This window comes from Gymnodraco acuticeps, unplaced genomic scaffold (assembly GCF_902827175.1).
Source record: "Gymnodraco acuticeps unplaced genomic scaffold, fGymAcu1.1, whole genome shotgun sequence".
NCBI classification, from domain to species: domain Eukaryota; kingdom Metazoa; phylum Chordata; class Actinopteri; order Perciformes; family Bathydraconidae; genus Gymnodraco; species Gymnodraco acuticeps.
Genome location: NW_022990940.1, coordinates 3,455,144 through 3,471,120, shown reverse-complemented (window position 1 = coordinate 3,471,120; position 15,977 = coordinate 3,455,144). Strand labels below are relative to the sequence as shown.

General features: G+C 37.8%; 1 protein-coding gene across 3 annotated transcripts in view; it reads right to left on the bottom strand.

The window, feature by feature from the left end:
- Positions 1–4,396: 4,396 nt before the first annotated feature.
- sntg1 (syntrophin, gamma 1) overlaps positions 4,397–15,977 on the bottom strand; it is a 66,768-nt gene continuing 55,187 nt past the window's right edge. For all 3 annotated transcript variants that reach the window (XM_034234575.1, XM_034234576.1, XM_034234574.1), the window contains 7 exons: positions 13,364–13,402; positions 11,719–11,835; positions 10,624–10,695; positions 9,903–10,055; positions 9,610–9,702; positions 6,424–6,534; positions 4,397–6,281 (listed from right to left, as the gene is read on the bottom strand). In XM_034234575.1, the coding sequence (XP_034090466.1) occupies positions 6,099–6,281; positions 6,424–6,534; positions 9,610–9,702; positions 9,903–10,055; positions 10,624–10,695; positions 11,719–11,835; positions 13,364–13,402 (768 nt within the window). In that variant the 3' untranslated portion in view covers positions 4,397–6,098. The remainder of the gene's footprint in view (positions 6,282–6,423; positions 6,535–9,609; positions 9,703–9,902; positions 10,056–10,623; positions 10,696–11,718; positions 11,836–13,363; positions 13,403–15,977) is intronic.

Here is a 15,977-nt window from a genome sequence, read left to right as displayed (position 1 = left end):
TATTCTCTTCCACTTTATACTTCTACTCCACTGCATATCCGGGGTAAATATTGTTGCATTTACTCCACTTCCTTTATCCGACAGCTTTAGGTTTATTAAATTGTTTTCTTTTGTAACTTTACCTAAGTAACATTTTCAATGCAGGACTTTTACTTCTAACAGAGTATTACTGTGTGGTTAATATGCCTTCTATTTTTACTGAAGTAACATTTTGAATACGTCTTCTACCACTGTGCCTAAGTGTGTTGGGTCATCCTCTGGAGCAAGTTACAGTACATAGGTGGCGCTGTTAACAGGGCTAGGGTAAGTTGTGAAAAGTATTATTTACAATGGAATAAAAGGTGGCTAACAGCTCTATGAAAACTAAACCAGAGTGGACCTGGCAGTTGAGAACAGAAGAGAACCCTTCCTCTTGATTTAGCTCCCCCATACTTGATGCCCTAGCACCGGTGTTCCGGATTGACTGGTTCCCCGATCAACTGGTTGACAGATGTGGAGGCGTGGCCTCGACTGAAATACACATTTCGATCGCTTCTTCTGTCGTTTACATACATATTTTGGTATATTTGGCTGGATAGGAACACTTTGATGCACATTCAGTATGAGGTTGTGGTTACGATGGCGATATCCGGACGCGAACAGCGAGGACTACAAAAAGAAAAACGAGTTGATCGGGGATGTCTGTTCAAAACATTGCGAGCTCCAATAAATCATTTAAACCAGCTATTGTTGCCAGACTTATTTCTGAATATCGTTCTTAATGTGATACCAAGTCCATCTGAGACCTGTGTACACCTTCAGACAGCCTCCAAGTGAAGCACATGTTCTTTACTCACAGTTTGAAAGCAGCGTGGAGAAGTCTTCAGCTGTGTTAAGCTGTGATCGCTCGAATAAATCCTTAAAACCAGCTATTGTTGCCCGATTTATCACTGAATATCGTTCCTAATGTGATACCAAGTCCATCTGAGACATGTGTACACCTTCAGACAGCCTCCCAGTGAAGCGTACGTTGTTTACTCAGAGTTTGAAAGCAGCGTGGAGAAGTCTTCAGCTGTGTTAAACTGTTCCTCTCAGGTAAACTGTGATTCGCCCATGGGAAAATGGGATCCGCCCAGATTAAACTGTGTTACGACTTCTGTGGCTATCTACCAGCGATCATGTTTAATATGAAAGACACACACATCTACATGCCTTATAAAAACGGCATTCTGCAGCACTCATCCAGATAACATGTGACTGTTAACTCGTTTTGCAAAGATAGCAGCAGAAATGTCATTGCTGCATGTGCAGGGATATTAGACTTTAAAATGCTGATGGGTCATTAATGTTGGTCTCGGCAAACAATATTAGGAATCCTTTATTCAAACTACATAATATTCAGTGTCCATCGACATGAAAATAACAAAAAAGTTCATGCTGGACTCAAACCCGAGTCCCAACAGCAAAAGTCACTCCAGCCCTGCGCGTTATGAGTGCGCCACAGATCAACACGAGGTATCGAACCACCACACTATAATATTTTAGATTAACCTTAACACACTTATATGTAAAACTAACACTTATCACAACATAATGTGGGCTCGCAGGCTGATAAACTAGGATATCTGATCTCGGTGGGTCTTAATGAGGCTTGATACAGACCTCAGTCAGTAGGCTATACTATATTATAATATGTATATTATATGGCTTAAAGTGTACATTCGCTCACATTATAAATGATGGTCGGGTTGCATTTTTCTGGAACTTTTTAACAAGGTTAATCTAAAATATTATAGTGTGGTGGTTCGATACGTCGTGTTGATCTGTGGCGCACTCATAACGCGCAGGGCTGGAGTGACTTTTGCTGTTGGGACTCGGGTTTGAGTCCAGCATGAACTTTTTTGTTATTTTCATGTCGATGGACACTGAATATTATGTAGTTTGAATAAAGGATTCCTAATATTGTTTGCCGAGACCAACATTAATGACCCATCAGCATTTTAAAGTCTAATATCCCTGCACATGCAGCAATGACATTTCTGCTGCTATCTTTGCAAAACGAGTTAACAGCATGTTATCTGGATGAGTGCTGCAGAATGCCGTTTTTATAAGGCATGTAGATGTGTGTGTCTTTCATATTAAACATGATCGCTGGTCACAGCGACAGAAGTCGTAACACAGTTTAACCTGGGCGGATCCCATTTTCCCATGGGTGGATCCCAGTTGACCCTGAGCGAATCACAGTTTACCTGAGAGGATCACAGTTTAACACAGCTGAAAACTTCTCCACGCTGCTTTCAAACTCTGAGTAAACAACGTACGCTTCACTGGGAGGCTGACTGAAGGTGTACACATGTTTCAGATGGACTTGGTATCACATTAGGAACGATATTCAGTGATAAGTCGGGCAACAATAGCTGGTTTTAATGATGTATTCGAGCGGATCACAACTTAACACAGCTGAAGACTTCTCCACGCTGCTTTCAAACTGTGAGTAAACAACGTGTGCTTCTCTTGGAGGCTGTCTGAAGGTGTACACAGGTCTCAGGTGGACTTGGTATCACATTAAGAACGATATTCAGTAATTAGTCTGGCAACAATAGCTGGTTTAAATGATTTATTGGAGCTCGCAATGTTTTGAACAGACATCCCCATGTCAACTCGTTTTTCTTTTTGTAGTCCTCGCTGTTCGCGTCCGGATATCGTCATCGTAACCACAACCTCACACACTGGTACTGAATGTGCATCAAAGTGTTCCTATCGAAGCCTAATATACCAAAAGATTTATGTAAACGACAGAAGAAGCGATCGAAATGTGTATTTCAGTCGAAGGCCACGCCTCCACATCTGTCAACCAGTTGATCGGGGAACCAGTTAATCCGGAACACCGGCTATGGTTGCATGCATCACAATGAGTGTGTGTTTATTTTACTCACCTGTCTGTAGCCTGCCTCATGCACCGGACACTCCTGCACAACTTCTCTGAACGTCCTTTCTCGATGCTGAATATAACCTGTCCATTCTGCCTCTTTGTCAAGCAGCAGAAGGTACACACACACACACACACACACACACACACACACACACACACACACACACACACACACACACACACACACACACACACACACACACACACACACACACACACACACACACACACACACACACACACACACACACACACACACACACACACACACACACACACACACACACACACACACACACACACACACACACACACACACACACCTAACTGAATGTTAAAGTTATTGAGTGAATTTAGAAATCACTCCTGGAGGATTGGTTTATTGCTATTAGCATTTAGCAATTAGCCAGATAAAAACGGGCACCTGTTGATGACGCAGTATATGGGTGTGTTTGATTTAGGTTATTTGTCGTGCTCGCAGGGTGGTGTATTATTAATAAACCAGAAAGGCTGGATGCCAACTTTTTTTTTAAACTGTGCCAAGCTGCAATGTCGCTAACGTTCACCAATATTTAGTATATTAGCATTGCTTTGTTGTATGCTAATCCCAACCACTGCTAGGCCCGGCCCAGGTGTGACCACGCCCCCTTACACTCGGCCTGTGAGCATGCACGTTCACTCTATACAGCCTATGCTTCCAACATGTATATTTGTAAGTGTCAGCTCTACCACCATCAGCAAGCAGACATGTTAGCAGACAGACAGGTAAACAGCTTTTAGGTTCATCTCCTCACTTTTGTTTTATTCTCAATATGTGTATTGCAAAGTTAAATAATTGATCAAAGACTTTAGAGAAAGTTAATCACTCAAAAGTACACACAAAAAAGCAACTATTGGCAATGTTGCAGTAACTAAAGTAATGTAATTAGTTAGCCTACCTTCATCCCTGCTGCTGAGAGGTAAGTACACTTGAATGTGCTATTTTGAAAACACCTTTTTGCTATAATTATGGACAAACATTGTCATGTATCTAAATATGTTAATCTCTCTTTTTAAAGTACGTCAACAGCAAGTACAAAAATGCGCAACTGAATTGACTTAATTATTATTTATGGTATCTCAAAATGCCACAATCAAGTATCGTCAAGGATAATTTAATTGGGAAATGTTCTTTTTTTGCTGACTTGCTGAGATTTAGAGAACATTTTAAGCAGTCTCATGTCTGAAAGTGGTATCAATCTTTTTAACTGAGTATGAAAGTAAATAAGTCTATTTCAACATCAATGTCAGCCTGTTAAGTGTATTCAAGTGTATTTTATGCCTCATTACTTAAAATAACATTAGTCAAATATAACAATAATGTAGGTACATATATTACATCGCACACTTTTGAATACAATACAAATACATGTTTTGTGATGTGTACATGAACATGTTAAATTGGTGGAATATCCATACATGAAAAATAAAACCCCCCACATGTGATCCATGTTATAAAAGTTCTCATTTATTAATTTATTATACAGCATATGTGTTAATAAAACATCTGCAAAAAATAAAATAAACCTCCCTCTCTAGATGCTGTGTAACAAGGGTATACAACCGAGATGATTTTAAAGCACAAAAGCATCTCTCAGACTTTCTTTGCATAGACTGCACCACCATTTCTCTCCCTCAGACACTCCTGTCAGCTTAACAAGCCTGCACAGCACGGAGCACTTTACTGACCCCATTTAATTCCCTATCCTAGAGTTTACTTACCCATGGGCCTCTTCTGTGTGGAGTCTACTCTGTAAAATGGAAGGCAAGTGCATGACTAATTGCGCTAATTGACCTGAACTCTTTTTGAATATGATATTTTAGTTGTCACTCCACTGCACTTTTAAACTGTTTAATACAGGTCGAAGTTTAAAGGGCCATCGAAAAACCTTTGGAGGCCTTGACGCTACATATTTCCTCTTAGGGGGGTTTTAAAATGAAAAGTTATCATATTTACAAGCTCAACGTTTTTTGATAGAATATTCCAAAAATACATGATAGCTGATTTCCATTCCTCTGAATTGGTCCATAGAGAAGATTATGATGAGAGTCCGAGGTTATGAAGCATCTATCTGGTCGTCTCTGGTGCTCATCAAATTAACAAATGCCATAATCCGTACAAGTAATCCCTCAAGTAGTCGCCATAATTCATAAATCTTTGAGTTCATTTGAATGTCAGTGTTTATTAACATAATCACGTTTTGGGAGAAAATGCTTTAAACATTTTGGAAGGTGTTTTCTAATCATGCTGTTTAAAGGTTGTGAGCTTTAGTACAGCGGTTGGTGATAAACAAAGCATCACTCTTTCACAAAAAATACACCTTCATTCAGGAAATAGATATATTCTGACCTCAACCTGTTGCTATGTGTCATAAACTTTGAAAAATAAATGAGGTTACTCAGCATATTCGTACATAAATACATCAAAAGCATTCATTTAATCCAACCAAAGCTGCCTGCAAACTTCTGTGTAATTAAGTTTAGTCAAAACTAAGATTCAGAATCAGTTCTATGTTGTCATTTAGCTTTTATGTTGGAATTGAAAATGTAATTCAATTTGACTGCTAATTAATATATGAATGAATGGTAAAGTTTTAACTTCAAGTAAGCATAAAGAAATGGAAATATAGAAAGCGTCATCATATCACATCATCATATCACATCATCATATCCGATGCCCAAACCAATCCTCAGAGAAGGTCAAGTGATTGACTGTCTGGGACAAAATGGCTGATTCATTAACAACTGATTTGTATTTACTCTTCAAATCTTGATTAAAATGACATAGAAAGGCTTGGGAAAAGAACTACATTTTTCTTTGTGATGTGTTTGTCATACGGGATGTCTGAGGATCAAGAGAAGGTAAAAAATACTTTAAAACATTTTATAATTGCACATGTTGTGTCCACACAGTCTTTTTGTGAAGTAGAGGTTCGTAGGTCCACAATTAGTCCAGAAATCTGAAACGTCTTCCATGTATCAAGTATATCACTCTCAAAGAGGTCTTTTATTCAACCGCTGTATACAGTTGTCCACCATAATGTCTTTATTTGAATGTTTTTTAATTCTCCTGTCCACCATTTTAGGCCACAGTCACGACTCAAGTGCAGCATCTTTTTCAGAGAGGGTCCTGGGAGAGCAGCCCCTGTCAGGTGGTGTATTTGAGTTTAGGGGTCTGTGAATTACAGGAGATACTGGACAGAGAAGGAAACCCAGTGGTAGTCGCATCGCCTTGGCTCTCCACAAACATCGGGTCCAGGCAGGCGACCTTGGCAGCAAAAAAAGCGTGAATACAATGAAGCACGGCGAAGAGGTTTGAAAACTCCAGCTCCTTTTAAGAGAAAGAAAATAAAATCAATACTCAAGTCATATGTAAGTAATTCATTTTCCTATACAGTAGCATGGTTGATTTGAAAGCCTTGTTGAATGGCCTTTTCACTGAAATGCAGAAGTGATATGTCAAAGTGAATTACCTTTGCTTCAATAGATTTGGAGTCTTGATTTTGGAATAAAAACTTGATCTTGCTTTTTCCATCGTCAGATGATCCTTTTAGTTGGGAGAACTTGTATCTCCACAGAACTGCCTTAAAGGAGAAATTACAAAATGAGTCTAAACAACTAAATTACAACTATAAATCTTGATTTACTGAACTCATTATTCTGTCACTATTTCATGAATAAATAACATAAAAAATCCACATGGACCCAGGGAGAAATGGGGCACGTCAACAGATAAGCCAGATATAAGCTTGTTATTTTGATGCCATTGGGGAATTTAACAAGACACAGCTATTTTAGCTGAAATAGCCTCAGTGATTCAATTAGGGTTGGACTGAATAAACGAAAGCTGCACAGTGAGCCAGACGACATCAGGATGACTTTCAGGTAGACAGCTGGTTATGCTTTCACATGAATATGTATTCATGCCACCGTAATAATTACTGTGACACCAATCTGAGTAATTGGCAATGACATAATGAATGTTAAAACATAACACACAAGAAGTGTCACTGGGATATTTGGCAAAGAGTATAGTCAGAGAACGTTCATGAAATAATACCAGTCTAGCAGGGAGTGTCACCTCTCCTCTAATAAAATCTCATATGACTGTGACAGAGGTGACAATGTCTCAATATCTCTCCTGTCAATCAAAACCGCCTATTCTAAAACTATATCTGTATTGTGGTCTTCATGAAAAACTCTGTGTTCATTCAGTTTCTTCTTAAGGTTAAATCGTCATGAGAATATGTCAACCACAATGTGTTATTTTGGTTAAGGTTTAATAATGCGTTATTTATACCTTATATTAAAGGTCTACCACAGTGTGTTATTTTGGTTAAAGTAGGTTTAATAATGCGTTATTTATACCTTATATTAAAGGTCTACCACAATGTGTTATTTTGGTTAAAGTAGGTTTAATAATGCTTTATCTATACCTTATAATTCTACTCTATTTTACTTGTATGTGACGGCTGGAGATACTTTACAGCAGGGCTATTCAATTGGCGGCCCGCGGGCCAAATCCGGCCCGGGGTGATATTTACTGGCCCTTTGAGTATAATGGTAAAAAGTAATCTACTTTTTTTATTTTTTTATTATAATAATTTTTTTTAAATAATCTTTTTTGGGACAGAGTGCCTTTTATTCCAGAGAGGGTGTTAAATTGAGAGATACAGTAGAGTCGAAGACATTGCCTGAAAACTTCGGCGGGCTCGGGTTTGGAACCCACCTAGCTACTGTAGTGACAACTCCTGTCATTTATTGCATCTCTGCGTGAATGATTAGATCATTTCACCTAAATGAAATCAAATGAAATGATGTTGATGGTTAAATTAGCTTCACATGTAGGCCTACTGAGTTCTGAACTTGCCATTTAGATTTATAAAGGCCTTGGGGCTATGTTGTTTGATTTAATTAAACACAATATATGCACTCCACTATGCTGTTGTAGTATTTACTGTATCTGAAGCTCTTAATATGATTGCTCATATTTCAATCCATCTTTTTACCGGCCCCTTGCTTTGGATCATTTTCATCAACCGGCCCACATTCCAAACTAATTGAATAGCCCTGCTTTACAAATTAGGATTTCACCTAAAGAAAAACAATTATAATACAAAACCTGTTGATGTATCTCTGTAGATTACATTACCCAAGAGAATAAATCAATTAGGATCATTTAGCCTCACTTCGACCAGCTGCAACACTAAACTAAGTCTTAAACTTTAATGGAGCAGTAAAGAAATCCAATATAATAATATATAATACCATAACACTGACAGCGCCCACCCTCCTGTATAATGAGGGGTTTTATGCTGTAATATCTCTTTATTTGTTCTACATATTTGGTTTATTTCTATTGGATGTTTTTTCTTTTGCTTGGTTTGGTTTAGTTACGTAAGAATTAAGCAGCATTATAGGACCAGCATGCACCTGGCAGTGCCTTTGGGATTTTGTTTTACAAGAATATGAGATGCAGCGAGGATATTTTGTTCTTTGTTTACTTATAAAGCACAAATTGTTCCCAAATATCTGAATAACAAACAGATATGTTCCCTTCAATACTGTTGTGAGTATGTTACATACAAGCTTGAATATTTTTTATAATCTTTATAATAATAACATTGCTCACATTGCATAACCTTCTTAATGTTTGCTTGCTGTGTCTCTTGGTTTGAATATTTGGCTTGTTAATTTAACAAAAGTCTGGTGTCAGAGCTTCCTACCAGACTTCTCTAACGAGTGGTTTGTTTGCTCTATGAAAACATGATTTGATATAATTGATGTCTTAATATTAATAGTAAATGCTATGTCTATTTATTTCATTATCTATACAATTTGTACCATTGGATAAAACCAGACGCGTGGAAAGAACATGCAAACTCTACATGGAAAGATTGCAGGTGCAAAATCAGCATTGCTGTATTAATGCTTTTAAATATAATAAATATATGAAAAATACGTCTTGGGACTGTCATCCTTGTGTCATATGTTCCAATATATTTTTTTGAAATGCTTTACAAAACTAACTAGAGTTATGGTGGAAAATATCACTCTGGGTCCAGAGCCAGCAAATTACAGCTCAACTTGTCGAACAGAGTAAAACTTGTGCTGTTTTTCGATTGAAACAAATTCTCACAAGCTTTTTGAAATTTGCCAATAGCAGCTTTTAATTACAAAGTAATCCTACTCAGTGTTCTGTATTGTCTGCAATTTCAGTTTACATATGGATTGTTTTTAGCTTTTTTCTCTCTCTAAACAATATGCTGGCAACATTTTTCACCATCCATGGGGGACATTGGTGCTCCACATTGCAGGAAACAGGGCCAAAATCTTAAGAGAACAATATGGCAGTGCTTGTGTCCTGCACCAGTGGAGTCTGCATGGCTCTCAGACTTGGGTAAAGGCCAAAATGAACTGCCGGAAGGAGTGTGAGATTTGAGCTGGGGGAAGGGAAACAGCTGTCAAAATAAATGTGCTCATACTCCCAAAATGCACACAGAGCAGAATAAGCAAGTAGCACTAAGAAAAAATAAAAAGGGAGGCTGAGGCATCATGATTAGTTTCATCCCACTGTGTACAATGCAGTTGTTGGAAATCTCCCCCTGAAAGAATCCCTCGTTTTTTGTATTGATGATTCAATACTGTCTCACACTCACCTTTGAAGCCGCATCAAAGCACACAAAGCCCATGCCGAAGTCAACTGTGAGTCCCATAAGGTGGCTATCCATGATACAGGCATACGTCTTACACTACAAAAAAAGGAGAACAAGATGTTACCCACAAGAGCTTCACAAGGACACAAAAGCCTCTTTTTTTTCCTGCAGGAAATGTCATACTGTACACTGTATGAGCTTTATCAATCTGTGAACTAAAACGACTGAGCTGGAACCGTGAGCTAGATTAAAATCATCACAATTCCCTGCACGTTGCCTACTGTTCAGGTGCGGACCTGTATCCTCTCCACCTCCAGGAAAGTGGCCATCTGAAAAGCCTTTTCCCAGGTCAGCAGCTCGCACTCCAGTTCCACGCTGAAGAACAAGTCCTCTCCGGTCTCCGTCTGGACGCTGAAGCAGTGCTTCCTCTTGTCCAGAAGTTCGTTATCCTAAGATAAGACAAGTAAGGCTGCCATGCTGATCAGGTACAGATGGGCAGAGTGACGTGAAGATAAGACAAAGCAACAGCAGTGCAGGATCCTGAATCTAAAGGGAGGTTTATTCACTCTGAGGGCAGAGTAAAGACTGTGTACTGCAGCTTTAAGAGTACTTGAGTTATGTTCCTCCACACTTACGTGCATGTAATGAATATTACAGCTGAACAACAGGATGTTTTTCCCTAATATATTTGTTGATAGCTTTATGTTTCCCAAATGGCACAGTGTAAATAGGAGTGGGTCGACTCACATCTAATTTAATGTGTGAATCTATAAGAATCACATTTGCCACCATGAGTTTGGACAAAAGGAAATGCAGCTAAATTCTCACAATCAAATTGAAAGTGACCTCGAACATGCAGAGAGTGAACAAAACAATCGTTTCATTGTGATTGAAGTAGAACAAATCAATCAGCGAGTTATATAAGTATATACATTTTCTGCTTTATATTCTCTCAATATATCCAATGCAATAAGAGTTGCTTCTCCTAATGTTCAATAAATAAAATGGCTGCTTTACCTTTAAAATCTTTGAAATGATCTCATATACAGTGAAGCTTTTCTCGGCTCTGGTCCAGTCCCATGTAGTCACCTGAAAAATATCACATACATTTTATGATTGATTTAAAGAATGGCTTGATTACAGAGGAAGAAAACAGACAACTTGTCAACATCTCAATTGAACAGATCACAATGGCTGATATTTCCACTTGTTACCACAACTACAATTAAAAAAAAAAAAAATATATATATATATTTAGCAACAATGGTTCTTCGATTTCACACGGAAATAACACTGTGATTCCTGCGATTTAGCTTTGCTTTAATGTTTGTTTTTTCTAAACAGAAGATTTACTTTTACAGGAAAAAAGATATAACCACTAACACAAGATTGTCTGGAATTGCTGTAGTGTAAATGTATCCAAAACAAATAAAAACCCAGACGAGGCGCTATCGTTGCTCTGAAATATGATAGCATTTTGGCACAGGGTAGAGAGAGCCATGATTTTGCACAGTTGACTGATCTGAAAATAACAAACTAACAGCATTGTGCGTTGACATGTTCACAAATGGCTTGCTTAGCTGTGATTGGACAACCACTGTTCAGGGGATGGGCTTAGCCTTAGGTGATGATTGATGAATGGTTGTGAAATTTGAGGGAAATATGTTCAGGTAACTAACACGTCTTCAGTCTTAAAGAAGATCGTCACTTCGTCTGCACAAGCAGGCTCTGATATTCCTCCATCCACTCACATTAGCATTTATATCTGCACATTCAAGTCGAGCAGGCGATTCCAGTTTTCTATCAATCTTTTCCCATCTCCACTACGCCATTGACGGCTTATCCCTCTTGTCATAATCACTTAAGTGGCTGGCAGAATGTAAACAGATTTAATGATCATCATCAATCAAGAGGAAGATCAATGTAGCACAAAGGATTATGAGCGAGCTGCTTCCTCCTTTTATTCCTAACAGGAAAGCATTTTCTCTCTCAACAATACATTAACATGAAATGAAAAATGTCCCGTGGAGTTGAGCGACACTCAATTCAAACACAGAAGTTTGATAGTTTAAAGAGGAAGTTAGAACAAATAAAGATGAAGTGAACACTCACAGGAGGGGCTGAAAACTTGAAGAGTGAGGAACCTCTGAGAGCGAGGAACTTGGGCGAATACATTCGGTCCTGAACGGAGTCCTGCTCCTTCTCCTCAACCCAGCCCATGTAGATAATCTGTCAAACAGGAAATAAAAAGACGTGATCATGAGGGATAATGAATGGTATAACAGAGATCATAAGCAAAAGTACAACCTGTTTTCATTTGCTTAGATACTGTTGTCTTTGCCTGTGTGTAATTATATGTTGTCTTTTAATGCCATCAACCTACGGGACTGCAAATGAGCCTATTTGACTAAATCTGGCACATACTGTTTATAAAGTGGACTCATGGTAATCAATGTGTTCCTTAATTAAATGCATATGAACATATAACGATGTGTTAATACTTCTCTCAAATCAAAAGGAATAATTGTTTAAAAGCCTTGAAAACCCGTTCTCAATCGTGGTCCTACATTACACACATTTTCTGTCACAGTGTTTATAAGAAGTGCCCAGATCTATTCTTAAAGTATCGATACTGCTGATACAAAGCTTTGTTTGTAGCGTCAGTAATTAGATCAATAGGATCATTCCCAATTTAAATGCATGGTCTTGCTTTGGATCAAGTTTTGGACTTTTCTTAGTGGATGCTGAAGAATCTCTGCCGTTGTTTTGTTATCTAAATGTGTTGGGTTGTTTTTTGACATAGCAAGGATCAAATCATAGAGTTTGCTGCATTCAACTATTCATAAATAATAAGGATGTTTTATTCTTCAAATTGTAACTTGGACTGTTGCTGATTTAGTTATAATTATTCCACTTGATTTCTCAGGGGCTTTAGAGATGAACCATGCATCTATTTTTGGTTTAACAAGTCATGGTACTGCATAACACTGATGCAGGAATCATGTAACAACGAGAAACTCCCTCGTGGGGATTTTAGCCTTTCAGACCATTTACATGCACCAAAACCTATAAAACACACTACAGGAAAGATAAAACCCCAAAAGGATAATAGGGCCTTTTTAATTCAGGGTGATTGCAAGGAGGCGTGTGGCGCAGTGGATAGAGTATTGGTGTTCGGATCAAGGTTCAAACCGCACTGCAGTCAGCATGTCGTTGTGTCCCTGGGAAAGACACTTCACCCCAAATTGCTCCTGTGGGGATTGCCCACAGTATTGAGTATGTAAGGCGCTTTGGATAAAGGCGTCTAACAAGTGACATGTAATGTAACGTTTTCTTGCTTTTCTGTTAATGGATGGCAAAACAATCCAGTGAAAGATTTAGGACAAGCATCTCATGCCGCTTCAAAGAATTGTCAAATGAATTAATACGTTTTTGTGCGGCAGAAACCAAAGTAAATAAGAAACAAAGAAACCCCACTGTCGCATTAACTCCCCATGATTAAACTGAAAGAAATGAGACTGTGAACGAACAGACTGAAGGTTGTTTTCTGATTATTTCTCAGTGGATGGACTTTAATGATGCAAACATTCTCCTTTTGTTGCAATAGTTAGCAATATTATACCGTGCCCTTTATGTGATTGAAAGACCTTGTTATAATCACTTGGGATTAATAAGATGGGGCAAAAACCATATACTGCATACATAATAAAACACACAAATTCAAGTTATTCAAAGCCTAGAGAAATAAACATCTCACCTGCTGGTTAACTGGAAAATTCCGGTTAATCTTCTTCACCTGTTAAATCCAACAAGAACATCAATAACTCATTAAAATCTCTCTTGCAAACACACATTACTGGTAAAAATTAAAATAAATATTAAACAGTCCCCGGACCCTTTAGGGACTCACAATCAGGGGCAATGTTTATTAGGATGTTAACCACATCACTGCAGGAATAGAGCTACTTTACTCAATGCATGCAAATTACAAAATGAGAGAGTCATTTCCACAAGGACCCAAGGCTCTTCCTTTATCCATTTAAAAAAAACATTCTCTCTGTGATAATAAAAGCGGGGGGAAACTACCGAGAGCAGTCAGGCTTTAAATTAAAACATGCTGCTCAGATCACAGGTATCACTCGCTCCTAATCCACACCATACTAACAATATCACGCTTTTTCTCACGGCAGGACACCAAATTAAGCCATCCATGCCTGACCACGTCCTTCTATAGAGGCAAGAGTTTCTCACTGATGTTTTGAAATGTAACAGAAGTTTCGTCCCACGGAGGAAACAATTAGTTGTTTCTGTGGAGGAACTGAAACGAAACAGCACGATAATTGTAGAGATGTGAGCCGGGTGATGGTGGGTTTGTTCAAATTCAGCTGTTTGTGGTCGGGACAAGTCACTGTGACCGCACGGTCCAACTACCTCTGACACAAATAATAAATGGTCCTGTTGTAATGAAGTTACAAACAAAACATGCATCTTGTACTCTATAGAAGAACGTTCACATTGTGTGAAGTACCTGAAGTAAAACGAATACTTACTTTCTAACCCTTACTTTGCTAGTTTTGTACATTATCTCCGGTGCTTGGACTTGACTTTTGTAAAGGGTAAATTGACTCTAACTCCACTACATTAAATTGACGGCTAAAGTTATTGTAGCACAGATGCATCTCCTTGTACAATATAAAGGAAACATCCTTATCAATCCACTGCAGACAACTTTGCTATGTTATGATATGTGCTACTTGCATTGGGACCAATATTAATTCTTTAAGGAATATTAAGGACATGTAAAATAATGCAAGATATGAAAAATGTAGTAAAAAGAAATACATTTCAAAGGATATACGAGATCATATAAAAGCATGTTCCTAACACCACAGTTCTTCCATAGTATTTTGTAACATTTATGCACCTTTCTGTCGAGTTATTGCATAAATGATTTATTTCATTTTACTAATATAAGTCATATTTGGCAAAACATTTGGCACAACAATTTCTTATCTTATCAGATATTTCAAGTTAAAATGCAGATTTAACATTTATAGAGAGCAAAGAACTCCATCCTCCATCACCACTCAGAAAACTGGAGGCATTTTAATGACAAACAGTTAAATATTTTATTACAAAAACAGCTCATTTCAATGTTATGACGGCTATAAAAGAAAGACTAAAACTGCTGTGGAAGCAAAGGATGACCCTACTATTAATGATGTCCTTGATATTCATGTATTTTTAGGAGTTTTTGTTATTTTTGTCCATTTATACAGTACATCTTATTTGCAAGATTTCCAGTTTAATAAGGAGGGCCCACATTTATTTTCAAGGCTTATCTATGAATATTTAATAGGATTTTGAATTGTTTTGACTTTGTGAAGTCAACCGTTCAGTCTGTCTATTTATTATATTTTGTGTTTTTAATTGTTAAATATTTATTACGTCTTGGTTTAATGTTTTTTTTAACTGATGCATCTTGTCGTTGCACTATCCTGCAAATGTCCTTGCTGTGGGATTAATAGAGGATTATCTTTTATTTTTTATCTCATCTTGAATCAGGTGCAAATTGATAAAAAAAAATTGCCCTCAAATGCATTCCCTATTTTTACAGGTTATTATTTTTAAGGTCTTTGAGGGACTCTGGCTGATCCGCAGCATGAAAAATCAATCAATAAAAATCACTTCATTCGTCCCAAAGAGGTTTTGTGCAGCAGTAAAATGAAAACACAAAGCACACAAACACACAAAATATAAACAAATAACATATCATATGACAATTAATGAGATTTCATGTGTGTAAGTGACTCAAAATATGAAATTATAAAGTGTGTTACAATTCGGACTCTGATCTGGGGAATTTAGCTGAAAGCGTATAAAAATGTCCTTTGTCAGACAGAAATGTCTCAACAAATACTGGATGGATTGGCAAAGGACTTTGGACAGACATTTATTATCAGTAGAAGATACATCCCACTGACTTTGGACATCCCCTGGCTTTTCTTAAAGTATCACCATGATGTTGACACTTTTATTTTGACAGTTTTAGTGACATTAATGTCCTCAGGATGAATTGTAATTTCTCTGGCATTTCTTTCACTTTGCATCATCAGGTCCGATACTTTTGTCTACCACCAAATATCTGCAGAACCAATTACATTCTCATCAGCCTCAGTATGTACTCAGTACTCATGAGAACATTTTAGCATACACTCTAAATTAAAATGGTTTACATGACACAATCCACGTGCAAAACATCAGCATATTAGTATGTTGACATTAGCATTTAGCACAGTCTCATAGAGCAGCTAGCATGACTCTAGAATGTTGTTCATGTCTTTAGACTAGAAGCACAAATCGCTCAAATA